Here is a 26460-nt window from a genome sequence, read left to right on the forward strand (position 1 = left end):
CCCTGCTCCCTTGATTTGCTGGAGCTCCAGATTTAGGGGTCAGGTAGGCAGAGATGGAACAAGCTGCAGGGTTGGATCCTTCCCTCCAGAGGATTACCCCTCCCTAGGGGATTTCTTTCTTTCTTTTTTCCATATTTTGTGTTTTGCCCAGCAGCCCAGCTTCCATCCATAGCAACTTGGCTGTTTCATACTCTTCTACCTACAAGGCCCTCTGCAGAGACCTGCTAGGCTCATGGATCAAAGATCCAGGTGTCATCAATCCTGTCTAATTGCCTGCAGTGGGATGTGAAGGAGAGAGGCCAGGATATGTGTTTAGGAGTCTCACCAGTGCTCCCCAGAGACCCCTCTTCCCATCCTGTGGCAGGCGTAGGCCCAGTTTCCCTAACTCTGACCCATGCTTTGCAGGCTCTGCACAAAGTCAAGCCAGAGCTCCTGGATGTCGTGCTGGGGAACCTGCTGGCAGAGTCCCCAGACGCAGACAGGCTCCACTCCATCTTGGAGGTGAACCCCATAAGCAGGGGTGGGAACCAATTTTACCTTAACTCTTTGGGGGACTGGTAAGGAGAGACTGGAAGATCCATTTTCTACTTTGTCCTCCTAGCTGGGTCCCCAGTGGAGTGTCCTTGGTTGGGGAGGTCAGTGCAATGCAGTGTCAGGTCCTGCTTTCTTGAGGGACAGAGGAAGGAGCTGGGACTTCAAGCCAGAGCTCTGTCTGGTTCTGTTGAGCACTAACCACAGGTCCCCTGGCTGTCTTGGGGAGTGAGAGTCTGAAACCCACCCTTCCCTCCTCCTCCCCCAACACACACACCCCATGAGATTCTGGAGATGGTTCTCAGAGAAGAGGCACATGCCCCTTCCTAGAGAAACAGGAGGACCCCAGGGAATCAGCCCTTCTCTCTGATATGCTCAGAAATTCCTGGGGGGATTGTGCTCTCAGTGACTCCCTACATCCCACCAAAGATCTTAGTAGCAGGGAAGGGTGAGGGTTCAGCCCCAAATTCTGGCACAAGTCCCAGTGGGGTGAAGCCACGAGTTCCAGCACCCCCCCATAGTTCACTTAAAAGCCACTGGCAGTTCAGATTTGGAGCATAGGGCACCTATTGACTACCCCTGGTCTACTTCATGTTGCTGGCTCCAGTTTCTGGAAGCACACAGAGCAAAATGATGGTTTGTCAGGATGTGTTGGCAGCTGTTCAAACTTTCTGCAATGTGGACAGTCAAAATTTCCCATGCTGCACCACAAACCAAGGGCTAGACCAGCCACACTTAATAATAGGAGATATACCTATCTCCTAGAACTGGAAGGGACCTTGAAAGTTCATTGAGTCCAGCCCTCTAGCAGGACCAAGTACTGATTTTTGCCCCACATCCCTAAGTGACCCCCTCAAGGATTGAACTCATAAGCCTGGGTTTAGCAGGCCAATGCTCAAACCACTGAACTATCCCTCCCACATTTTGGAGAGTACTAGGAAGTCTGCCATCTAGTTGGTTGGACGCAGATCTGAATACTGCAGTGTGGATGCTGGAGCCCTGGGTTAAAAAATTCTTAACCTGGGTTTGGCAAACAGTGCAAATGTTCAAGCCATTGTTTCTCAAACCCAGCATCTGCTGACTCAAGTCCCACTAACTCTGGGCTTGCATTGCAGTGTAGACACACCCTGCGTCAGCGGAAAAACTGTCTGTTGCCATACGCAGCACTACATGTGGTCAAAATTTCAAGGAGGTCCTTGGGTAGGGGGAGATCTTCTTCTCAAAAACATTTTCTTTAACTGTTCTGGACATTTTCTCCCTCCCACAGAGAGTTAACTTCAGCATTTTTTAGAAGGGGAGAAGTTTTATTTTTGAAGACAAAAGAGGGAGGGGTTGAAAGTCAGACCTCGGTGGCAACAGAAATGACGGACAGAGACAACAAAAAGGAACCAGTAAGAAGATGCTGGAGAGCATTTTTCACTTTGAAAAATTATTTGTAAAAGCTGGCTTGACTTGAACACTACCCACCATGAGCCATTTCTACTCAAAGCACCAGGGTTTGGGGATGGAGGAGAAAAAACATGAGCTCAGAATTTTGGGGAAAAACATTTGTTTGAAAGTTTCTATATATAAGTAACACAAAGAAAACTGAATTTAGTGACAGTGAAGGTGGCATCAGGATATATGCCAGCCACCCAAAACCTTAAAACATGGACATTAGAAGGGAAAAGACTCCTGTATTCCTTGCCATCTTCATATCAGCTACAACATGGTGGATAACATGCACCAACACTCCATAAGGCTTTCACTTCTGTCACTAACAGACACCAAAAAGAAACATTCACCCCATTCAATGCTCTGCATAACCTGACTGGTGAAGTCGTACTCTCAAGTATCAAAAGTTGAACACATCTGACTCTTCCACAGCCTGTGTATTTGGGAACTTAATCTGCTTTAACAGTCACTGCTGAGATTTTGTAACAGACTATGAGTTGGATGGAAGTTGGGGGTATATTGCTTTTCATTCTCTGTTGGAGAAGGAAAACATTTAGTTTTCAGGACAGTTCTGTTTCCAAGTACCACCAGCACCCAACCTCCCTCACCCATTGGCTGTGTCCATCCAGCAACAACCCAACTTCCAAATATTCCATTCCCCAGTACTCTCCATTTTGCCTCCCAGATCACCAATCTCTCAATGCCCCAGCACCCATCTGTAATGAATGTGAGAATTTTCTGCAATATTTTTGTGACCAATATGAGTCCCAGTTGGCCATCTGTCTTTGCACTATTACTCACTGGATGCAGAAAGAATAAAATGCTTCTCCTGGAACAGGGAAAGAGACATATGATGTCTGATCTTTCTGTGGTGGCATGAATGCACCCTCAGAAACTGGCTAGAACCAAAACATACCAATGGAGGATCCAGAAGAGACAATGACAGACATTAACACTTAACAACAGGCTGAATGTGTGAACACAGCATGACTTTTTCTGGAGAACAGAGACAAGAGGTGTCAGGGATCATTGTTTAAGAAGAAGGTTCACAGACACATAGGAGTTCTCATTCAGGACTGGACAAGAGAGAGAAGATGGATCCTATAACAGCATGGCTTTGTGAAGCCCTGGCTTTGACCAGTTTGAACTCGGTTTTAACCTTTGCTTCTCTAAGGCTATGTCTACACTAGAGAGCTTACAGAGGCACATCTGTACTGATGCAGCAGCAGCTTTGTAAGATCTCTTGGGTAACCGCCCTATGCCATCAACATAATTAAACGACCCCAACAACAGCTTCTGCCACTGACATAGCACTGTGCACACTAACACTTATGCCGGTGAAATTTATGTTGCTCAGGGCTGTGTTTTTTTCACACTCCTGAGCGATGTAAGTTTTGCTGACATACATGGTAGTGTAAGTATGGCCTAAGTTAACCTAAGGACTTCCTGATACTGTATCCCAGTTGATTATTTAAACCTATCCTGTTTGGAAAACACCTTCCTGGTATTGCTACCAACACCACCTGAAGTGCATTAATCCCCGATAGGTGGGGGGAAGTCTCAGACCAGGAGTCTACCTTGGATGGATTCACTGGGCAGATCTCAGCATGAGGAACAGGAGTGCTGGAATCCAAAGGCTCAGTCTCGGAGGTGTTGAGGCCAGGGGGCCTGCCTTTGTTGCCAGGGCATGGCATGGATTCTTTAAATCCATAACGGGTACCCTGTAAAACCCAGCCAAGCATAGACCTCATCATCCCCATTCGTCTTGGTGTAGCAGAACCGTGAGAAACACCATAACAAAAGCAACAACGAAAAACATTGTGAACACCTATTCCATGTGTATTTTCTGATGCCTTATAAGGTGGGAGCTCTGACGGAAGCTTTTCCCACACTCAGGGCATTTATAGGGTTTTTCTCCCGTATGGATCCTCTGATGTGTTTTAAGAAGTGAGTTCGACTGGAAGTTTTTCCCGCACTCACTACATTTAAAAGGTCTCTCCTCAGTGTGGATTTTCTGGTGTCTAATAAGGCCTGAGGTCACACTGAATCGTTCCCCACAGTCGGGGCATTTATAGGGCCTGTCTTCTGAGTGGATTCGCCGGTGTCTCCTAAGGGCTGAGCTGTCAGTGAACCTTTTCTCACATTCGAGGCATTTAAAGGGTCTCTCTCCTGTATGGATTCTTTGGTGTTTCAAAAGGGCTGAGCTGTGACTAAAGCTTTTCCCACATTCAAGGCATTTATAGAGTTTCTCTCCTGTGTGGATTCTCTGATGTTTAATAAGGCTTGAACTGTCACTGAAGCTTTTCCCACAGTCGGGGCATTTATAAGGTTTCTCTTCTGTGTGTATTCTCTTGTGTTTAATGAGGCCTGAGCGGTCACTGAAACTTTTCCCACAGACAAGGCATTTATAGGGTCTCTCTCCTGTGTGGGTTCTTTGATGTACAATAAGGGCTGAATTCACACTAAAGTTTTTCCCACACTCAGAGCATTTATAAGGTTCTTCTCCTGTGTGGTTTCTCTTATGTTTAATAAGTCCTGAGCAGTCACTGAAGTTTTCCCCACAGACCAGGCATTTATAGGGTCGCTCACCAGTGTGGCTTCTCTGATGTCTAGTAAGGTGTGAGCTTAGACGGAAAGTTTTCGCACAGTCAAGGCATTTATAGGGTCTTTCTCCCGAGTGGAGTCTCTGATGTACAATGAGGTCTGAGTTCACAATGAAGCTTTTCCCACAGTCGGGACATTTATAGGGCTTCTCTCCAGTGTGGATTCTCTGATGAGTTATAAGAGTTGATCTGCGATTGAAGCTTTTCCCACACTCAAGGCATCTAAAAGGTCTCTCTCCTGTGTGGATTCTTTGATGTTTGATAAGGTAGGACCTCGCATTGAAGCTTTTTCTACAGTCAGGACATTTATAAGGTTTATCAACAGTGTGTATCCTCTCATGTGTAAGAAGGTAAGAGCTCACTCGGAATCTTTTCCCACATTTGAGACACTCATAGGGTTTCTCTGCTGTATGGATTTTCCTATGAGTACAAAGGGTTGAGCTCAGACGGAAGCTTTTCCCACAGTCGGGGCATTTATAAGGTTTAGCACCAGTGTGGATTCTCTGATGTCGAATAAGGCATGAGCGCAGGATGAAGCTTTTCCCACAGTCAGGGCACTTGTAGGGTCTCTCTCCCGAGTGGATTGCCTGATGTACAGTAAGGGCTGAAATCACACGGAAGCTTTTCCCACAGTCAGTACAGTTATAGGGCTTCTCTGCCACATGGATTTTCTTGTGTTTTATAAAGGCTGAGCAGTCACTGAAGCTTTTCCCACAGTCGGGGCATTTATAGGGTCTCTCTCCTGTGTGGGTTCTCTGATGTTTCATAAGGTCAGAGCTTGCACAGAAGCTTTTCCCACAGTCGGAGCATTTAAAGGGTTTATCTACAGTGTGGGTCCTCTCGTGCATAAGAAGGTAGGAGCGCACTCGGAAGCTTTTCCCACATTGTAGGCACTCATAGGGTTTCTCTACCCTGTGGATTTTCTCATGTGTCCTAAGTGTTGAGTTCTGACGGAAGCTTTTCCCACAGTCGGGGCACTTATAGGGCTTCTCTCCGGTGTGGATTCTCTGGTGAGTAACAAGGATTGATTTCTGATTGAAGATTTCCTCGCACTCCATGCATTTATAGGGTCTCTCATCAGTGTGGACTGTCTGATGCACAGCAAGGTCTGAGCTCACACTGAAGCTTTGGCCACACTCTAGGCAGTTATAGGGTTTCTCTGCAGTGTTAATTCTCTGATGGGCTTTGTTATTTTTAGTTTTCCGGAGAGCTCTGCCAGTGGAAGTGGCTTTACCCTGTGATGTCTCTCCAGGAATTTTTTCTGCTATGCATTGCGAATCACATGCCTTCATCTGATTAGAACTCAAAGAAACTTTCCCAGCCAACATTCCCAATAAATTCCCATGTGATTCTGCTTCCTCCAGACAATTCTCCTCCTTTATCTTCACCATCCCGTCCTCTGTTGGAATAAAGAGGGAGAATTGAGACCTGATTCATTTCTTGTGCTGGGACTAAAGAATGTCTGGAAAGGGGGAACAGCAGAAATAAATAATAATGCTATGGTCTGAAATTAGGAACCAAATTCCACAAGGCAGAGGGACCAGTTCTGCTCCCATGTAACATCTCAACCGCCAGGAAAGGACAGAGGATGAGGGGGAGAGAGGTGTATTCATCAGTCAGTGAGTGTGGGAAGGAAGTCATGACTGACACACCTGCCAGGAGGATGTGACCCCTGCTGGGACAACCCTGACATGGGTGAAGACGGGCAGAACTGGGGGCCTTACAGGGCCTTGGTGGAAAAGCCAGTTGTTTTGTTCACTCGCCCGTGGTTTCTGAGTTGGCTTAACAAACTCCTCACCTGTGCAGGCGTCTCTCGCAATCTCCCCTTCCTCTGCATCCAAGGGGCCTGGCTCCTCCCCTGGCTCCATCAGAGAGATCTGGAGTAGAAATAGCCCCAGGGTTAGATGGAGCATGGATAATGTGGGCTGGGTGAGTTTATTCGCTCACTTGCAGGCGGGTGCAATTTTTACTGATCTTTTATTATGAAAGAGGAAAGTGGTATTTAAAAGTAAGAGTTAAAATCAGAGGAAGGAAGTTTTAATTCTCTCTCCAGTCACCGATCGATGCCACCTTAGGTTGTTGCTATAGCAGGGCTTCCTGCATGCAGTGACCTGAGAGACAGTGGATGGGAATGAGACAGGCACTAAGGAGACCTCGGTTCTGGTCCTAGCTCTGTCCTGGACCTGAAGAGCTATGATGTCTTCCTCATTCTTTTCTTCTAGGACAAGAGGCTAACACGGCTATTCTCAAGTGCTCAAACACCATGAGTCAGCTCTTCACATAACCCCACTCTGAACCCACCTCAGACGTGTTCCTAACCCACAGTGTTCCCAGAATGGTTCCACACACCGTTAGCAGCCAATGTGGTGAGGGAAAAGAAAGATGCAACCAGAGCTACAAGTCACATTGAAGAGGAATCTAGAACCCCAGGGTTCCAGGGGCGTGTTGGATGATATGCCGGCACTGGGAGATGGGGAACAGGGTAGGAACCATGTGACATGTCTGTCCCTCCCTGAGCCCTTTATCTATCCCTAGAGTCTGTTCCTAGAATGGGGGCAGCCCGCTGGCACCCCCTACCTATTTCCCACTGGGAGAAAGATCCTGTGCATTTATTTCTAACTGTCTGAGCTTTATACAGCTAGTTATCTCAGGATCACAGCACTCTTCTGTCCGGGGAGAGCTCTTAGCAAAGCTTCCTCCAAACACTTCTAGACTCTATCATATTGAGAAAAGACTTGGCCAGTTTAGTACAGTGCAGAGCAGGTGTAGTGTCAGAAACTGCTGAAGGTGAATCATATTTTTCTTTCCCATTTCCTGTTTAACACTCCCCCCCACACACATTCCTTTTCTTTGTAGGTACAGGGGTAGTGAATTCTGGCAGACAGGGGTCTCCCTCTCAGAATTCCTCACCTTTCCCCATCTTGTAGTCCTTATGATGATAGTTTTTTACTAAATTTATTATTATTAAGGCTGTCAAGCAATTTAAAAAAATCATGATTAATCATGTGATTAATCACACTCAATAATAGAATACCATTTATTTAAATATTTGCAGATTTTTGCTACATTTTCAAATATATTGATTTCAATTACAACACAGAATACAAAGTGTACAGTGCTCACTTTATATTATTATTTTTATTACAGATATTTGCACGGTAAAAAACAAATTAAATAGTATTTTTCAATTCACCTAATACAAGTAGTGCAATCTCTTTATCATGAAAGTTGAACTTACAAATGTAGAATTATGTACAAAAAATAACTTCACTCAAAAATAAAACTTGTTTGTCTGAGTGATTGGCTGAACAAGAGGTAGGACTGAGTAGACTTGTAGGCTCTAACGTTTTACATTGCTTTGTTTTGAGTACGGCTATGTAAGAAACAAACAAAAATCTACATTTGTAAATTGCACTTTCACAATAAAGAGATTGCACTACAGTACTTGTATGAGGTGAATTGAAAAATATTATTTCTTTTGTTTATCATTTTTACAGGGCAAATATTTGTAATAAAAAATAAGACTATAAAGTGAGCACTGTTCACTTTGTATTTGGTGTTGTAATTGAAATCAATATATTTGAAAATGTAGAAAAACATCCAAAAATATTTAATCATTTTCAATTGGTATTCTATTATTGTTTAACAGTGTAATTAAAACTGTGAATAATTGTGATTATTTTTTTAATCATGATTAATTTTGGGGGGTTAATCATGTGAGTTAACTGCGATTAATTGACAGCCCTAATTTATTATTATTATTATTATTGACGACAGCACCTAGGAACTCTAAACATGAACCAGGACCCCATGGCCCTACATATTGTACAAACACAGCACAAAAAGATTTTCCCTGCCCCAAACAGCTCACATTCCAACTATCACACAACAGACATCAAATGCAGACAGACAGATGGGGGAGTACAAGGAGGCATGATAGGTAGTGGTCTCTGAACACAAGGAACCAAGGATTTTTGTAGGTGTAACAGCACAGGAGAGTATTGAAGAGGAATTTAAAAATGGTACATTTGACTTGACTCTGCTCCCTGGAGTACTATAGATATTGGGTGCGGATCAGCAACAGCGGCAGCATACGTAGGTACGTGGAAACATTGTGAGACTGCGCCGTTGTTTGTGCATTTATCTGCATGTATTCCAACTGCTGTTAACTGTGTTCGGTGTTGGTGTATTGAACAGCGGAAGGAGTAGTTGCGGCAGGTTAGTAAAGCTGTGACTGTGATATGAGGGGAGGTGCAGGTGTACCTTGATCAGGGCCGGCTCCAGGCACCAGCTGAGCAAGCAGATGCTTGGGGCGGCCAAGGGGAAGGGGTGGCAGGTTGGGCTCTTTGGCTCAGAGGGAAGGACCTGCCGCAGAATTGCCACCAAAGAAGAAAGCAGCACGGTGGAGCTGCCGCCGATTGCGATCACGGCATTTTTTTTTCCCCCGCTGCTTGGGGCGGCAAAATCCCTGGAGCCAGCCCTGACCTTGATGGACCAACCATGCTTCATTGCTGCATGAAGTGCTGTAGGTTGTCACTGGTCTCTGGGGCAAGCAAACGCAACGTCTCAGAAGGAATCTTCAGGGCAAGGGTGAAGGGGTGGGAACTGCGAGAGATGATAATAGCCTCCAGTATCCTGAATGAACTTTACTGAACTAAGTTAAAACATATTGAATGAGGGTTAAGACCAGTGGGGTCCATCATGTTAAACATGCAATTGTGTATGTGTTGTTATAGTACTGTATCTTCTCTAGTAGGACGGAAAGCCAATTAACTTCCTTCATTGTCAACCTTTTCAAGCCACCCCCAGAGACATGCACATATACTACTTCAAACTGGATTCTCTCCAGGGACCAACAGACAAAGGAAGGGTTTTAAACTGGCTCATGGTCTTCTTCCTGATCCAGCAACTAGACAGGCCCCTGGTCCACGGAGGATGCTAATCCTTAGAGGAGGATTGGAAGGACAGGGCCTTCTGAGGTCCCATAAGAGTGGGTGCTTGTTCTGAGCTGAAGCTGTGACAAGCTTGTAATAAGGAAATCCCCTTGGGTGCAGGGTTGAAGAACTGCCCCAGCCAGAACCCTTTTAGGGTTGAGGTTAACTCTGGTGGACTTACTAGCATGCCTGTAGGGTTGGGTTTTTTAATTGTTTTTAATCTATTTTCTCTGTAATGTTTTTTGCCTTATGAATAAAGCAGGCTTGCTTAGGAAGCACTGTGTGTACATGACCTTATAACTGTAGCAATCACAGCTGTTAACCATCTCGGAAGAGAAAACAAGCAGATGTCCTTAGGCAACCTGTCTATGCTGAGAATAATACAGGGAAGGCGGGGAACTGTGCAGCCTGGAAATACCCCAGTCGAAGGGAGAGGGATGCGGGTCTTCACCAACAGAGGCAACACCAGGGGAGCCAGAAGGCTGAGAGTGGAAGCTGTTGCTGGACCTCTGAGGGGAGAAACAGAAGAAGTTGCCCTGAACTGTGGCAGCAACATTTTGCAAACCTGGGGCAGGGCCTCCCAGAGAATTCAGGGGGCCTGGGGCAAAGCAATTTCAGGGGCCCCTTCCATAAAAAAAAGTTGCAATACTATAGAATACTGTATTCTCGTGGGGGCCCCTGCGGAGCCCGGGGCCTGGGGCGAATTGCCCCACTTGCGCCGCCCCCCCCCCCTCCGCGGGCAGCCCTGACCTGGGGTAGTTGCATGGCGCATGCTCAGTGTTTGAGTGAAGGCCAGGTGGAGGTAGTTCCTGCTTGCTATGCCTGATCCAAATCGAAGGTTTGCTTTACCACAAAGAACGTGTTAAAGTTTGTTCTGCGGGGTTGATGTGCTGTGTTCTGTCGTCTCTGTGAGAGCATGTTTGTTACTGAGTGACGGGTATTGCTCCAAGACAGAGATAAGGTTGGGTTGTGTGGGTGATGTGTTCCTCCACTTTGTACTTCCTAGTTTTCAGAGGTTTAAGTTTAGCCACTATGGGTGCCACCCATCCGGTTTTTCACCCAGACAGTCCGAGTTCCGTTTGACAAGCCCGGATGTCTGGTTTTTCTGATGGGGTGGTGGGGAAGAAGCAGAGCAGAGGCAGGGCCTTGGCAGGAAGCGGGGGGCCTTGTGAGAGGCAGATCAGGGGCCTGGCCTCAGGAAGAGGCAGAGCAGGGTGGTGGCCTATAGGGTCCTGTTACCAGCCCTTAGAAAGGTGGCAACCGTATTAGCCACTCTCCCCGTTCTGGAAGGGCAGGAGGCAGCACTGGGCAACCTTAACTCTGTGTTAACAAAGCTTTTGAGCAGTTCTTTCACTTGGCTTTTTTAAAATAATTTCAGCAACACCATGTTCCACAGCCCAGCTCTCCCCTCTACTGCCTCTGATTCCTGGGCAGTCCTTAACCTGGCCACAGAAGGCCCTGTCTGCATGGTTAGTTCCTGTATTGCCCCATATCGTCTCTCTTCCTGTCTCTCTTACGGTCCAGCCCAGTCCTCCCCCACCCCATGCAGGGACAGACTTTGGCAGAGGCCCTGTAGGTTGAGGAGCTGGGCAGAGCCAGAGGATATATGAACTGTGCAGAGACTGGCATGGAGTCACTGTGGCTGAGGTGTTTTTTTGGAAGAAGGACAGACTTGGGGGGCATGGATAGAGGAGTGTGTGTGGGGGTTATGGCTCAGCTGAAGACCCCCTCCATCCCGCATGCATAACTCTGATGCTCCTCCTTCTCTCCTGCCCCCCTGCACTGCTTTGACCTCCCTTTTCCTCTGAGAGCAGCAGCATGTGGGGACGGGTGAGCCTGGAGAACCTTCCCCACTGCTGGAAGCCATGGAATTTAACCCAGAATCATTGCACATTTTAATTGTGTGATATGAAGCCGCTGTGAGTAAAACAATTATTTATTGGAGACATCCACACTTTGGTATATATATGGTCAGATATGTACAAAGAAGGTAAAATGTTAATCTGTAATGCTCTGCAACATTAGCTCAGGGAGGATCTAACGGGTCTTTTATCCTCCATGTAGACATACCCTACATCTCTCTGTCTCAGTTTCCCCTCTGCACAATGGGGATAATAGCTTTTCTCTGCCAGGGAGAGGTGGTGTGAGGATATATACTTATGGAGAGGTGCTCAGATTCTTTGATGCTATAAACACCTTAGCTAGAATTTTCCAGACATATGAAAAGTAAGTCTTTGATTATGAGCAATATGTAATATTTATGTACCTCTGTTTAATTATGGATATATTTATTACAAAAGACTATTACTAGACTAAAAGTTATAAGGGCTTGTCTACACAGGAAAGATAGACCAGTATAAACTAATGTGTGAGTTTAAACCTATAGTTACACTGGTCTAACTCCTCATGTGGACACTTATTCCAGTATAAAAGAGTGCCCCTGATTGGTTCAGCTTATATAATTTCAGAAGGGGTTTAATCTAAATGGGAAAAAGGCACTCTGGTTTTGGTAGAATAATGTCCACATGGTATGTGTGGGGGGGTTAAATCAGAATAAATACATCTGTATAATTGGTCAAACTTTCCAGTGTAGACAGTCCCTAAGGTGCTGGAGAGAGAAGCAAAAATAACATTAGAGAAAGGCCATCCTCTTTGGTGGATCAAAGGTAAAGGAAGGTGTATTATAGCAACCTAGAAAATCTGACAGCCTGGAAATCACACGATAGCAAAGAAGAAACTTGTGCTAGAGGAAAATTAAGATGAACAAATATTTTAAATAACACGTGTAAAATAAACATTCAGAATATCATAGGAAATATGTTTTACAACAAACAGACATGGCTGCTTTGCTACTTGCATCAATTGTGATTTTCTGGGATTATTTACCATTAATGGTTTTAAGTTGCACAATAACATCCAACTGTACAATTAGGGTGACTATACTTCCCCAAGGGAAAATGGAACAATGTGGGGGGCTGGCCTAAGCCCTTCCCCACCCCCGGGGGACTAACCCAAGCTGCATGCCTGAGCCCCCTCATGTGGGGCTTAATATGGAGATGAACCTATCTCATAGAGCTGGAAGGGACCTCAAAAGGTCACTGAGTCAAGTCCAGACCCCTGGCTTCACAGCAGGACCAAGTACCATCCCTAACAGATTTTTGCCCCAGATCCCTAAATGGCCCCCTCAAGGCCTGAACTCACAACCCTGGGTTTAGCAGCCACTGCTCAAACCACTGAACTATTCCTCCCCTTAAGCAGCCTGCCCATGCCCTGCCTGTCCTCCCCCCCCACAAGGTGGACACTGGTAGCACTGCTCACTCAAGTCCTGCCTGCCCCCACTCTCTCCTCTACATGGGGCTGGCACTGCCACTCTTCCCCCCCCCCACATGTTCCTCTGCACCCCACTTTTCTGACAAAAGGGGGCAGTTGTCCTGTTTGCTCTTGCCAACTGATCAAGTCGCCAAGACACATGGGACCACTGCCCACTTTTGCCAAAAAAGTTGGGGCAGCCAGAACAGGGCTTAAAAATGGGACTGTCCTGGCCAAAACAGGAGGTATCGTCACCCTCAGTAAATTAGGATGTGCTAAGGACCCTTCCCCCCACCCAAGCTCCCCCTTTCCGAACCCCAGCTACTGCACCCTGCCCCTGGCTTTGCCCATCTGCCCCTCGCCTTCGCTTCCCTCCACCTGTTTTCCCTTCTCGGCAAATTGCACACGCGTCCCTCCCATGCGCGGCCCTTTGCCCGTTACTTGCAGGGCGCAGATTCTGACGGCAGGGCCGGGCCGGGCAGCAGAGCACGGCCCCACCGCTCCCGCCTGCTCAGTGTGGCGGGGTCGCAAATTCCGGTGGGAAGCAGTTTCTGACATACACGAAACTGAGTGAGGGCAGCAGCTCTGAGGCTCGCAGCCCTTCCCCGGGTCTCTCCCCTCACCTGCAGGCTCCGGCTCAGGGGCTGGTGGCGGCAGAGCCTGGGGCTGCCAGGGGCAGAAAGTCCCCCCGGCTGGGCACAGAGTGGGGTCAGTGCAGGTCTGTCCCCGCACCCTGCTGGGGAGCAGCCGCGGCTCAGCCCGAGCTCCCTGCTCACAATGGAGGCAGCAGCGGATGCTACTGACCCAGGAAGCTCAATCCCTGATATCCTGAAGAAAGCCAGAGAGCAACAGCTTCCTCTCGGTGGGGAGGGCTGAAAAACAGGCTGGAGAGAGAGAGGGGAAAGGAGGGGAAGAGCCCTGTGTAGCTGGAAAGCTTCTCTCTCTCACCAACACAAGTTGGTCCAGTAAAATCTATTCCTCCCAAGTTGTTGCACTAATATCCTGCAACCCCTGGGCTATGAGAACGGGGGTACCACGTCCTAACGCACGTACACAAGGGGGCAGAATTCACACTGGCCCCACGCTCTAGAGTCGAGCCCAGCCCAGTTGTGAATGTTTGATCAACCTTCATCATGTTCAGTTTTTGTTCTGTGTTCTGGTTCCTGCAGGGAATATCGCTGTAAATCCTTCCCAAAGTGCTGCTCTTCTGTAGAATTACTTAACATGGAGCTCTAACCCTCTCCAGTCTTGGCCTTTTCCTCACCAGTAATCAAACGCTGCTGTAATACCAATCCGATTTTTCCCTTTTCTCAGTTCCTGGAATTTAACACAAAATCCACTCAATTGCTGGTCTCTTTCTACTTATTGATGATTAATATATTGGCAAAATTACTTATTTCTCTCTATAAATATCTAATAATATAATCATAGGACTGGAAGGGAGCTGGAGAAATCAGGGCAGGACTAAGTATTATCTAGCCCATCCCTGACAGGTGTTTATCTAACCTGCCCTTAAAAATCTCCAGTGATGGAGATTCCACAACCTCCCTAGGCAATTTATTCCAGTGCTTCACTATCCTGACAGTGAGGAAGTTTTTCCTAATGTCCAGCCTAAACCTCCCTTGCTGCAATTTAAGCCCATTGCTTCGTGTCCTATCCTCAGAGGTTAAGGCATCCACCGGCAGCTCCCCACCCCATTCCAGTTCACTGCCTCCTCCCCTGAGCGTGCCACCGCATCCTGCTTCTCCCCCCTCCCTCCCAGTGCTTGTGCCGCGAAACAGCTGTTTTGCAGTGGCAAGTGCTGGGAGGGACGGGGGAGGAGGAGGAGGAGGAGGAATGTGGTGTGCTCAGGGAAGAGGCAGGGCTGGGGCAGGGATTTGGGGAGAAGTTCAGTGGGGGCAGGGAGTGGACAGAGTCTGGGCGGGGGGGGCGTGAGCACCCACCGCTCTAAGGAAAGTTGGTGCCTGTGGTTGGAAGGGACCTCAGGAGGTCATCTAGTCCAACCCCCTGCTCAAAGCAGGACCAACCCCAACTAAATCATCCCATCATTCTCTCTCCTCCTTGTAACAACCTTTTATGTACTTGAAAACTATCATGTATATTATGTTGATATAAAATCCCCCCAGGTTTTGCTCCTTTCCATACAAATTAATAAATATTAAATCTTAGATTTTGCGGCTATTCCCTTTAATTACTGAATATTCTTATAAATCTCACCAGTTTTGATTTTTGTCTATAATCAAACATGGTTATTGAAATCTAGGATTTTTCCTTATTGATATAAAATAGACATTACCCCCCCCAACATTAACCAATTTTCTTCTCTAATTATTGAACTATATAAACCCCCCTAATCCAGGGGTCCCCAAACTGTGGGGAGTGCCCCCCTAGGGGTATGTGGAGGTACCTTTGGGGGGTGCAGCAGGGCCTGGGCCAGTCCCTATGGGGGGGCCAGGAAGGAGCACCACCCAGTCCTTCCCCACCCCCAGCTGTGCTCCAGTCCCTCCCGCAGCCTTGTCCCTGGCTCCCACCCCCATGTCTGACCCCATCCCCAGCCTCGGCACAGCTCTGCTCCTGTCCCCACCCCCAGCCTGGACCCCTGGCTGTGGCTCCAGTCCTGGCCTCGCTCCCAGCCCCAGATCCACCCCCAGCTGCAGCCCCAGCCTTGACCCCGCTTACCCCTGTCACACACACCCCCAGCCACACCATTGATCCCAGCTCCAGGGGGCATGGATAGGGGTAAGGGGGGGTGCAATCTTTGGGGACCACTACCCTAATCATTGGAGGGAAATCACTGCCTTGAGTCATTTTCCCATTAATGGGGAATGAAGCTCTTTAATGGAAGTTGGATTGTTGCTGAGTGGTCACAACCCATTGGAGAAGGATCTTGGGTGCTGATGGGTGGATTATTTAGGGACTAGGATGGGACATGACAGGGATAACCGATGTCAGAGCCGGTCCATGAGCGGCCGACATGTACTGGTCAGTTACCACGTTGCCGTCAGGGACGTGTGTAGCAGAGTTGGGCCAGGATACCAGAAATTCAGGGGCAGGTTACAAACTGAAGGCAAGTAATGGGGTTGGGAACAAACTGGGGTCAGGAGCTGGAGTCCAAGGCTCACAGTAAAATAAGGTACGGAGCAGAAGCAAGCAAGCAATATCTGCATCATTTCTCAGATCGTTCCCTCTGATGGCTCCCTGGTTTATATACTGGCAGAGGCCAATCTGTGAGCAGCCACTCAGGCCCTGCTGGTCAGCATGTCCTGCAGTGTTTAGTTTCCAGGGTGACCATCAAAACTCCAGTGGCAATGTGGAAGCACTGGAGGCCCCAAACCTCCACACTAGCAGATTCCAATCTCATAGGTTCTTTCACTTGAAAATTTTCCATTCCCCAAGAGACTGAAAAGCAACATACCACCACCCTTCCACCCAACTCACCCTGTGCCACAACACCTCAGCAGGGACCTCAGCGCTGTTAAAACAGATGAAGTTCCCCAAGGCACGGGCTGTGGGAGACTCCAACATGCCAAACTGTTGCTTCCAGAGACTATGAGGTCGGAGATCAGGTTTGTGCTGGAGGAGATATTGGAGGAAGCTGGGATGCGTGGTGCTTTTCGGTACCTGTTAGAGACAGAAGCAAAAGCCCTACAGCACGCCAGCACCGTACTCAACGCAAAGGGGGCAAGGTCCACGGGAAACTTTCCCCATCTCATGCCCAGGCTTTTAAGGTTTTGTTGAGTGGGATCCTGAGGCCACCTTTAATGTCACTGAAAGTTTTTGTTTGTGTTCATATTTAGCGATAGAGGTGCTGATCCACTGTGGCTCCAAATGAAACCACTGGGAGCTGCAGTTCTGCAAAGGAGCAGTAAGGTGCATCCAGCTTGGACTCAAGAATGTCGGCACCCTGGATGATGGGCTCCTGAACATTGCGGCTGCAGACCCTGTCTGCTCACTGAGGTCAGCGAATAAAGCAGGGTGGATAAATGCCAATTATTTTAAAAATGATTTTATTTCAATTGTCATTTTATTTAAATAATTAGTCTTTTAAAAACCTATTAAAAATCAAATGTGAAGTGGTGATAACCTACAGTAAGGCCTTACTTTACCATTATCTATTAAATACATTTAAATTAAATAAAAATATTAATAAGCTACATACATTTGATGCTGAAGTTTTAAAGAAAGTCAAACAGCTGGACTGGTGGAAGTAATTGATTATGCACCATAACCAGCATTTGTTGAAGTGCTAAACCAGATTTTAACACTTCTTTGGCAGGTGCAGAGAGAACATTTTCTTCCTTTCAGTCTATTCAACTAGTTCAGTTCAATGATTAAGTACATAAGAATGGCCATACTGTGTGAAACCAAAGGTCCATCTAGCCCAGTATCCTGTCTTTTGACAGAGGCCAATGCCAGGTCCCCCACAGGGAATGAACAGAACAGGTAATCATCATGTGATCCATCCTCTGTTGCCCATTCCCAGCTTCTGGCAAACAGAGGCTAGGGACATTAGTTCATTCAATGTTAAGAAAATGATTGGGAGTTGAAAAAACAAGAAAACTTTTTGTCCCCTCTCCCAACCTATGAATACAAATGAGGTGTCACAGGGTGAGATCTATTAGTTCTGAAATCTTGAAGGGCAGAGTGACCAGAAACAGTCAGTTCCGTTCACTACCTATAGATCACACTTCCTTTGTTTAATAAGTCAGTTGTTTATCAAAATAGTTCTTGCATTAAAAGCTTTTTTTTTTCTCCTCACGTTGAAGGTAGTTTTACATAACTAATAAAAAAGTGCTGGTTTTGTGCAGTTGTAACTGAATTCCAATTTCCAGCCAAATACAGCTGGACACAAATCACAAGTAAAATATTAATCATCTAGTAAATAAGAAATGCTTCATTCTCCATTTTCTAACGTAAGAACAAAGTACAAAGAATAATCTAAATGTATGTTAACGAATTGCTCAAATAAATGTTTTTGCTAACTGGTAGGTTACACTATATCTATGCACAAGTACTAAATTTAATGTAATGTAAAGGCTACATTTAATTACTTATCAACAGGTTTTAATGGGTACCAACCAATGAGAATCAACCTTTCTTTAGGAAAGTAACTAAAAAGTTAAAATGCAAAGTGAGATTAAAACTGATCAGTAAAATTGAGGTTTTAGTGATGTCAATTACTTTTATTTAAATCAGTCCATCCTGGAATAAAGCCACTGATTATTCCCTGGAAGGAGAGACAGAGATGGGGCAACTTCCACGGATATACACCTAGTGGGACCCATGTCATTCAGTCCTGGATTCCAGCAGTTCCAGCAGGTTTGTAAGACCCTCCAAGCTGCTCTGTTTCCCACAGATGTATTTCCCTTCTGAGAACTACAGACTAGAATGTAACAGAGCACTTCAAGGTGGTATAGAACAACTAACTGCAGTCCTCTTAGTGCTTCAGATCACTGGGGAAGTAACATTTGTTGACACAGCTTTTCAACTTTATATAATGTATTACGTGAATGAAATAAAGCTAAGTTGAAAAGGAAATAAGCATATTAATAATAGACTAATAAAGAAGCCCAGTTAATAACAGAATGATTCATAATAACATGAATCAACCATTAATTATTAGCTGAATCAGATCAATATATCACACCACTCCCACGTGGACGCTAGCAATCTGTCATGGCAACAGGTCATTTAGCTATCAGCCCACACAATGGGGTGTTTTGCCAGTTAGGTCTAAGCTCATACTTCAGCCAAAGCCTTGCTGCAGAAGGGAAGGAACCAACCCCCAAGACACAGCTAATGTGTGGATCATAATTTAAAGTGCTAGCAATGAGCTGTTTCTACCCAGATTTCATGTTTAGATGATCCCCTTATTCACTGAGTGAGCAGCATCTGACCCAGGAAGCTCAGCCACTGAGCAGAGAGAGAAAGCAAGCAGCCTCCCCTCCCTTAGCAATACACAGAGCCCTCTGATAGCAACTCTGTATTGCTGTGGGATTTTAAAAGCTGCTGTGCCCCTCCCCAGAGGTGGCTGCATTAGGGATCCCTGAGCAGCAGTGACTGTTAACCAGCTGCCATACCCCACCTCAGAGCTACTTGCTCACCAGTTACCACAGATCTTCTCTTTCTGCAAGCCACCGGTTGTTAATCTATGTTTTCTCAGTCACCGACCCCTGCTCTGGGCTCCCCTGCAGTCTGGAGCTTATCTCCTCCTCCTGCACAGACCAAGCCCAGTGGGGTTGGTGCTCTTGGGATAAACAGTCCCCCAGTGACTGCTCCCTGGCTGTTATTCCAGCATCAGAAGCCTCCTGAGGTCTCCCATTCCCCTTCAGGTTGAGCTGTGAAACAGAGAGAGCGGCCCAACTTGCAACTGGGGAACTAGGAAGGTGAGTGTTTGGTTTCCACCAGCTCTGAGACAGGCACCCTAGGTCCAAACAGTTTAAGTACATCTCAGAAGGACTGAACCTGGAACCTCTTCCCCTCCCAAAGCAATTCCCTTACACAGCCTTTCAAGCTGCCCCTGCTCTACCCTACTAGACTCCACTCCCACCCAATAGCTGGGGCTAGAACCCAGGAATGTGGGCTCCCAGCATCCCCCCATTTCCAATCCACTACCCCACTCCCAAAGCCAGGAATAGAACCCAGGAGTCCTGTCTCCCACTCCCCCCTGCTCTAACCCACTAGACTCCCCTTCCCAAGCTGTGATAGAATCCAGGAGTCCTGATTTATATTCCCCTTACCTGTAACCACACCACCAAACCTTTCTTCCCCTCCACCCAAAGCTGGGGTTCAAGTCACAATAAGGATACCTGAGCTGTACACCGGGAGTCAGGACTTGTGGTTTCTCTCCCTGGCTCTGGGAGGGGAGTGAGGCAGAGTGGAGTGGTTAAAGAAGTGGGGCTGGGTGTTCAGGACTCCTGGGTCCTATCCCCAGCTCTAGGCCACCACATGCCATCCAAAGGGTATGTTCATCCCCAAAGTATATCAGTCCTGCTCTGGTAGGACCCCCGCCCCTGCATGGGTGAAGGGATTTCAGACTCCCTGGCTCATTTCTCTCTCTAGGCTCGCTCATTTTCACTGTGCTGGCTCGGGGGGCTGGGATGCAGGAGGGGGTGAGGGCTCTGGCTGGGGGTGCAGGTTCCAGGGTGAGGCCAGAAATGACGAGTTCAGAAGGTGGGAGGGGGCTCCAGTCTGAGGCAGTGAGTTGGGATGTGAGAGAAGGTGAGGTCTCCTGCTGGGGGTGCAGGCTCTGGGTTGGGGCCAGGGATGGTGGATTTGAGGTGCAGGAGGGGGCTCTGGGCTGGGATCAAGGGGTTCAGAGGGTAGGAGGGAGATCAGGGCTGGGGCTGGGCAGGGGGTTGGTCCCAGGACGGGGTCAAGGTGCAAGCTCTGGGCAACGCTTACCTCAAACAGCTCCCAGAAGCAGCAGCACATCCCACTCTGGCTCCTAAGTGGAGGTGTGGCCAAGTGGCTCTGTGCGCTGCCCCATTCACAGGTGCCACCTCTGCAGCTCCCATTGGCCATGGTTCCTGCCCAATGGGAGCTGTGGGGGCAGCACTTGGGGCGGGTGCAGCGTGTGGAGCTCCCTGGCTGCCTCTATCCATAGAAGCTGGAGTGGGGACATGCTGCTGCTTCCCAGGAGCCACAAGGCATGGAAGCTAGCAGGGAGCCTTCCAGTCCCATTGTGTGGTGCCTCCAATCGGACAGTCAACAGCCCAGTCAACAATGCTGACTGGAGCTGCCAGGATCCCTTTTCAACTGGTCAAAAACAGAACACCTGGTCACCCTACACTCCCCTGATGTGAAAGGGCCTCTCCCCTGTAGCAGGGAGCTGGGTAAAGGATGGAGCCAAGCTGTGAGTGCAGCAGAGACCTGGAGTTACTGACTGGGGGAGGGGTGTTTCTTAAAGGGGATCAGAAATAGTTAAGGGGACTCCTGCCCTAAATTCCCTCTAAGCTGCATGGCCGCACAGCCATGCAGCAGCCTATTAAGTGTCACACAGGCCCTCAGGCAGGGGCGGCTCTAGGTATTTTGCCACCCCAAGCATGGCAGACAGGTTGCCTTCAGCGACTTGCCTGCGGGAGGTCCCTGGTCCTGCGGATTCAGTGGCATGCCTGCGGGAGGTCTGCCAAAGCCGCAGGACCAGCAGACCCTCCGCAGGCATGCTGCCGAAGGCAACCTGCCTGCCGCCCTCGCAGCGACCAGCAGAGCGCCCCCCCGTGGCTTGCCGCCCCAGGCACGTGCTTGGTGTGCTGGTGCCTGGAGCCACCCCTGCACTCAGGGCTGCGGTGGGGAGAGATGCCTCTCCTCCAGCCAAGGAGCTGATGCAGCTGGGAGAGAAATGCCCCTCCCCAGCCCCAGACCTGCTGCAGATGGAGAAGAGGTGCACCTCCCATGGCCCCAACCCAGCCCAGCCCCAGACCTGCTGCAGATGGGGAAGAGGTGCACCTCCCATGGCCCCAACCCAGCCTAGACCTGGACCTGCTGTGGCGGGGAAGAGGCACCTATCTCAGAGCTGATGCAGCAGAGAGAGGTGCCTCAGCCCCCCAGCTGTGATGCTGTGGGGAGAGAGAGCTGGGGGGAGCTTCTCTCCACTGTAGCCCCAGGAAGCCTGCACCCCAAGCCCCTCATCTCCAGCCCCACCCCCGAGTCTGCACCCCCAGCCAGAGCCTTCATCCCCTGCACTCCAACCCTCTGCCCCAGCCCTGAGCCACCTCCCACACTCTGAATGCCTCAGCCCCACCCCCGCCACATGAATTTTGTTATGTGCACCAATATGGAGGTGAGGTGTCACACATCCCCTCCATATTGGTGCACATAACAAAATTCATTCTTCACATGCATGGGAAAAATTAGAGAGAGCGCTGCTGAGCCCTGCTTATAGGGACCTCTTCTCTGGGGGATGCACCAGGACTTCTAATGTAGCATCCCGAGACAGACTTGCCAAGTGTCACACGTGCCGTCGGTCTGTCCCATAGGGTTGGTAAAAATCTCATACTTTGTTTGAGAGACAAGATGGGTGAGGTAATATCTCTTATTGGACCAATAAGCAGTGGGGGAGGGATAGCTCACTGGTTTGTGCACTGGCCTATTAACCCCAGGGTTCTGAGCTCAACTCCTTGAGGAATATCCTTAGGGATCTGGGACAAAAATCTGTCTGGGGATTAGTTCTGCTTTGAGGTCCCTTCCAACCCTGAGATTCTATGACCTTCTGACGGGAAGAGAGCAGGGATCTCCTCTCCCATAAGGTGGTCAACTAGTACAGTGTTGCCAATTTAGTTGTTTTCCAACTAGATCTAGTTGTTTTAAAACTTTTCTAGTTGGAAAAAAAATCCCATGTAGTTGTTGGTTGGAAATCTGAACTGAAAGTGAAACATGAATACACACTTTAAAGGCATACACATGATAAACTACTTGTGTCTGAAAAAAGCATAATAGCTTTGGAAAGTATGAACACAGACAAGCTTCCTCACACAGCTGTCAGCACATCCATTTTGAGGGTGTTGGCCCACCTAATAATTTCAAATGAAGATTTCCAATAATCACCAATAAATCATCAGAAATTCAAACACTGATGTTTATTGGTGTTTTATAATATTTAAAATGTGGGGCCAGGAGTTAGTGCCAAATCACCTTGCCCATGAAAACATACAGCCCATCTTAGAATCATAGAATCTCAGGGTTGGGAGGGATCTCAGGAGGTCATCTAGTCCAACCCCCTGCTCAAAGCAGGACCAAACCCAACTAAATCATCCCAGCCAGGGTTTTGTCAAGCCTGACCTTAAAAACCTCTAAGGAAGGAGATTCCACCAACTCCCTAGGTAACCCATTCCAGTTCTTCACCACCCTACTAGTGAAAAAGTTTTTCCTAATGTCCAACCTAAACCTCCCCCTCTGCAACTTGAGACCATTACTCCTTATTCTGTCATCTTCTACCACTGAGAACAGTCTAGATCCATCCTCTTTGGAACCCCCTTTCAGGTAGTTGAAAGCAGCTATCAAATCCCCCCTCATTCTTCTCTTCTGCAGACTAAACAATCCCAGTTCCCTCAGCCTCTCCTCATAAGTCATGTGCTCCAGCCCCCTAATCATTTTTGTTGCCCTCTGCTGGACTCTCTCCAATTTATCCACATCCTTCTTGTAGTGTGGGGCCCAAAACTGGACACAGTACTCCAAATGAGGCCTCACCAGTGCTGAATAGAGGGGAATGATCACATCCCTCGATCTGCTGGAAATGCCCCTACTTATACAACCCAAAATGCCATTAGCCTTCTTGGCAACAAGGGCACACTGTTGACTCATATTCAGCTTTTCATCCACCGTAACCCCTAGGTCCTTTTCTGCAGAACTGCTTCCCAGCCATTCGGTCCCTAGTCTGTGGCAGTGCATGGGATTCTTCCGTCCTAAGTGCAGGACTCAGCACTTGTCCTTGTTGAACCTCATCAGATTTCTTTTGGCCCAATCCTCTAATTTGTCTAGGTCCCTCTGTATCCTATCCCTACCCTCCAGCGTATCAACCACTCCTCCCAGTTTAGTGTCATCTGCAAACTTGCTAAGGGTGCAGTCCACACCATCCTCCAGATCGTTGATGAAGATATTGAACAAAACCGGCCCCAGCTCCGATCCTTGGGGCACTCCACTTGATACCGGCTGCCAACTAGACATGGAACCATTGATCACTACCCGTTGAGCCCGACCATCTTCACCCTCACAGTCTCACCCCTCACCCCCTGTAAAGTCAAACACCCCCCTAATTTCAATTCCCCCGGGAAACACAGAGAGAGAAGCTTTTGAGCTCCACTGAACTCTTCTTCAGGGCTGGGAGAGGCCCTCACAGCTAAATGCAAATTGGAACAGGTTGTTTAGCATATGCAGTTAGCCCATATTGTAAGGGATCATTCAAGGTAGAGTCACCTTCTAACACCTCATAGGACAAAAAGGGAAGTTAGTGGGTTACAGATTGTTGTAATAAGCCATAAATCCAGTGTCTGGTCAGTCCATGATTTGTAGTGTCTAGCAGAGTAATGAATTTAAGCTCCCAGGCTCATCTTTTGAAAGTTTTTTGCAGGTTTCCTTTGAGGAGAACTGATAGGGCACCTGGGGGAGGCAATTATTTTTTGTCAAGGTCTAAATTTCTTTGTCAAGCAAGGGAGAATCAAGGTCCAGACTCCAGAGAAAATAATAATAATAAAAAAAACAACGATAATGATAATAAATAAATACAAAGATTTCAGGATGCATTTTAAAGCATCTGGTGGTCCGGATTTGGCTGCAGTCCGCCTGTTGACTACCCCTGGGTCAGAAGCACAGTGATCGCTTTGTGACAAGGGTTCACCCACAGGTGATAATTGGGATTGACAAAGCTACAGCTACTCTGCACACACCAGGTCTGAGGGAGACAGACTCCCCCACACTGCACCCAGTAGCAGAGAAGAAATGTGCACTCAGCTGAAGAGTAAGGAACTTTAATCCTACTTCTTCTACATGTATCAGAGGGGTAGCCGTACTCTTAATGCTCCTCTGAGCATCACAGCTTTGTTCACCAATTCCTCCCATCCCAACTTTAGGGGAGCTATAAACTAGCACTTGCCCATTCATCCCCCCTTCCCCCCCGTTATGTCAGCTGTAACTGGACATCTGTCAGTTGGGGGATTCCCAGGGTTGGGAGAGGGGTTCCCAGAGTTAGTCCCTGGAACAAGCACCACACTTAACAACAGCACAACACTGTTCCCTAAGCCAGGAGCAGAGCCAGGTCAGGCTCTCCAGCAGGGGTTACACAGACTTGGCACAGCATACAGTCAAGCGGCTCCTCTCTCCCACCCACATTGTCTAGACATACACACAGACTCACTGCTCCATGCCAATGCAATACCCGCCCCATGTGCACTCTGGTCTGGCTGGCAGTGAGCGCAGAACAGTGTGTTAGTTACAAGGTCTCTGCTCCAGGCTATGGGGTTATAACATTCCCCACCCTTTAGCCATTAGCTACTAGATTTAGTGTTTGACCAGCACTTCCCCCAGCCCATCAGGTTTGTGCAGAGTAGCCGCTGGAGAAGAGCCAGGAAGGGCTGTCTTGCAAGCACCACACAAATTCACATCAAGGAGAGCTAGGAAAAGAACCCAGATCCCTACAAGAAGCAAACATCCACTATTTTGCAACAACACCTTTCATCAGAAAGGGGCCACATTATCTGCTTTCCCTGCTAACACAAGGTGGCTATTTTTGTCCAGGAGTAGCATCCCCCTGGATCTCCTGGGCCCAAATCAACCTGACCTATCCCGAACAGAATCTGCTGGTTTCTGTGCCATGCTGTGCCCAACACAAGGCTAAACCCTTCTTCTTCTTCTGCCAATATGCTCATTGGGTTAGGTGGAGCTGTATTGATACAGGGATTAATTGCAATAAGTAGCAGAACTTGACCTGACATCACAGAAGAGCCAGGGCAGCAGTTAGAGGGATTCCCCCCTCCCCTTTTTTATAATTAGGGTGATGCAGTGTCCCTATAGACACTGCCTGACTTACCCCCTCCTGTTGGCTGCCAGCCTTATCAGGTTCAGGGCTGCCTCTGGCTCAGAGCAGCAGCTGGGGCTTACAGCTGGAGCCCTGAAATGTACAAGAATGTCAATTCCACTGCTGATAGCCTCCCTGCTGTGAAATTGAGCCTGTGGTGGGCTCACAGCTGCCCCCTGCCAGCTGTCAGTTAGGCACTGGAGGCTGCTCACCTCCTGAGCCTGGTGCAGGGCTCAATTTCACAGCTCCAGCTGTGAGTCCTCCACTGCTGCTCTGAGCAGAAGGCAGCTGGGAAATTCACTGCTGGGAGGCTCCCTGCTGTGAAATTGAGCTGGAGCCAGCTGGGTGGCCTGGGGGCTCCAGCTGTGAGCCCTGTGTGGCTGTCAGTGCCCCACAATGCTCTACTTCAGTCATGTAAGTGTTCCTGGTGAGTATGTGTGCCACTAGCAGAAGGAGGGGAGTGTGGACACCCAGAGACCATTGAATTACTGCAGCGGCTTTCAATGGACCTAAATTAAGTTGAGCTAATTGTGTAGTGTAGACAACCCCTTAGGGTGCATAAGAGGTTTTTTTTAAAAAACCCATAGAGTTGCAGGGCTGCTGTTATGGCTGTGAGAGGCACCTCCCCATGGTGACACTTCACTAGGTGTGCCAGGAAGATGGAGGAATATTCAAAATGTGTCACCCCTTTTTGACACCCCTCTTGCTGAGTGTTAGTGCCCACCAGATGCCCACATCTGCACTGGCATTCACACAGTGCCATGCACCATTCCTGCCCTCTTTCTGTGCATCTCTCCCAGTTTCCCTGGGGGTGGTTTAGGCTAATCAAAAGTGGTGACTCAAAGGGAATCCCTAGGACAAGGAGGAACAGATAGGACATCTGTCAAGTCCTTGCCAGTTTGTCTGCAGTTGGCAAAGTGGATGTGCCACTTGCTAGTTCATGTTATCTAAGTTAGGCCTATATACTGCCCCCTCAGCTATGGGGAGGTGGTGGGGCTGGGAAGAATTGCCTGCTCCAGTTGGAGGCAGCAAGGGATGGAGAGTGGAGATCTGGAGTCCCTTCCTCAGATCTAATAATTGGAGATATACCTATCTCCTAGAACTGTAAGGGACCTTGAAAGGTCATTGAGTCCAGCCC

General features: G+C 48.1%; 1 protein-coding gene across 6 annotated transcripts; it reads right to left on the reverse strand.

The window, feature by feature from the left end:
- Positions 1-1505: 1505 nt before the first annotated feature.
- LOC120382992 (zinc finger protein 850-like) lies at positions 1506-25510 on the reverse strand. 6 transcript variants are annotated; one of them, XM_039500545.1, is made up of 5 exons: positions 16250-16375; positions 13435-14128; positions 12194-12245; positions 6367-6445; positions 1506-5967 (listed from the first exon to the last, which is right to left on the reverse strand). In XM_039500545.1, the coding sequence occupies exons 4-5, from the start codon at positions 6434-6436 to the stop codon at positions 3794-3796; spliced, it is 2244 nt and encodes a 747-aa protein (XP_039356479.1). In that variant the 5' UTR covers positions 6437-6445; positions 12194-12245; positions 13435-14128; positions 16250-16375; the 3' UTR covers positions 1506-3793. The 6 variants fall into 6 exon arrangements, with proteins under 6 accessions (XP_039356479.1, XP_039356475.1, XP_039356476.1 ...); XM_039500541.1 differs by lacking the exons at positions 12194-12245; positions 13435-14128 and adding an exon at positions 25335-25510 and having other exon boundaries at positions 16250-16432; XM_039500542.1 differs by lacking the exons at positions 12194-12245; positions 13435-14128 and adding an exon at positions 24977-25324 and having other exon boundaries at positions 16250-16432.
- Between the last annotated feature and the right edge of the window lie 950 nt (positions 25511-26460).

This window comes from Mauremys reevesii, linkage group 15, assembly GCF_016161935.1.
Source record: "Mauremys reevesii isolate NIE-2019 linkage group 15, ASM1616193v1, whole genome shotgun sequence".
NCBI classification, from domain to species: domain Eukaryota; kingdom Metazoa; phylum Chordata; order Testudines; family Geoemydidae; genus Mauremys; species Mauremys reevesii.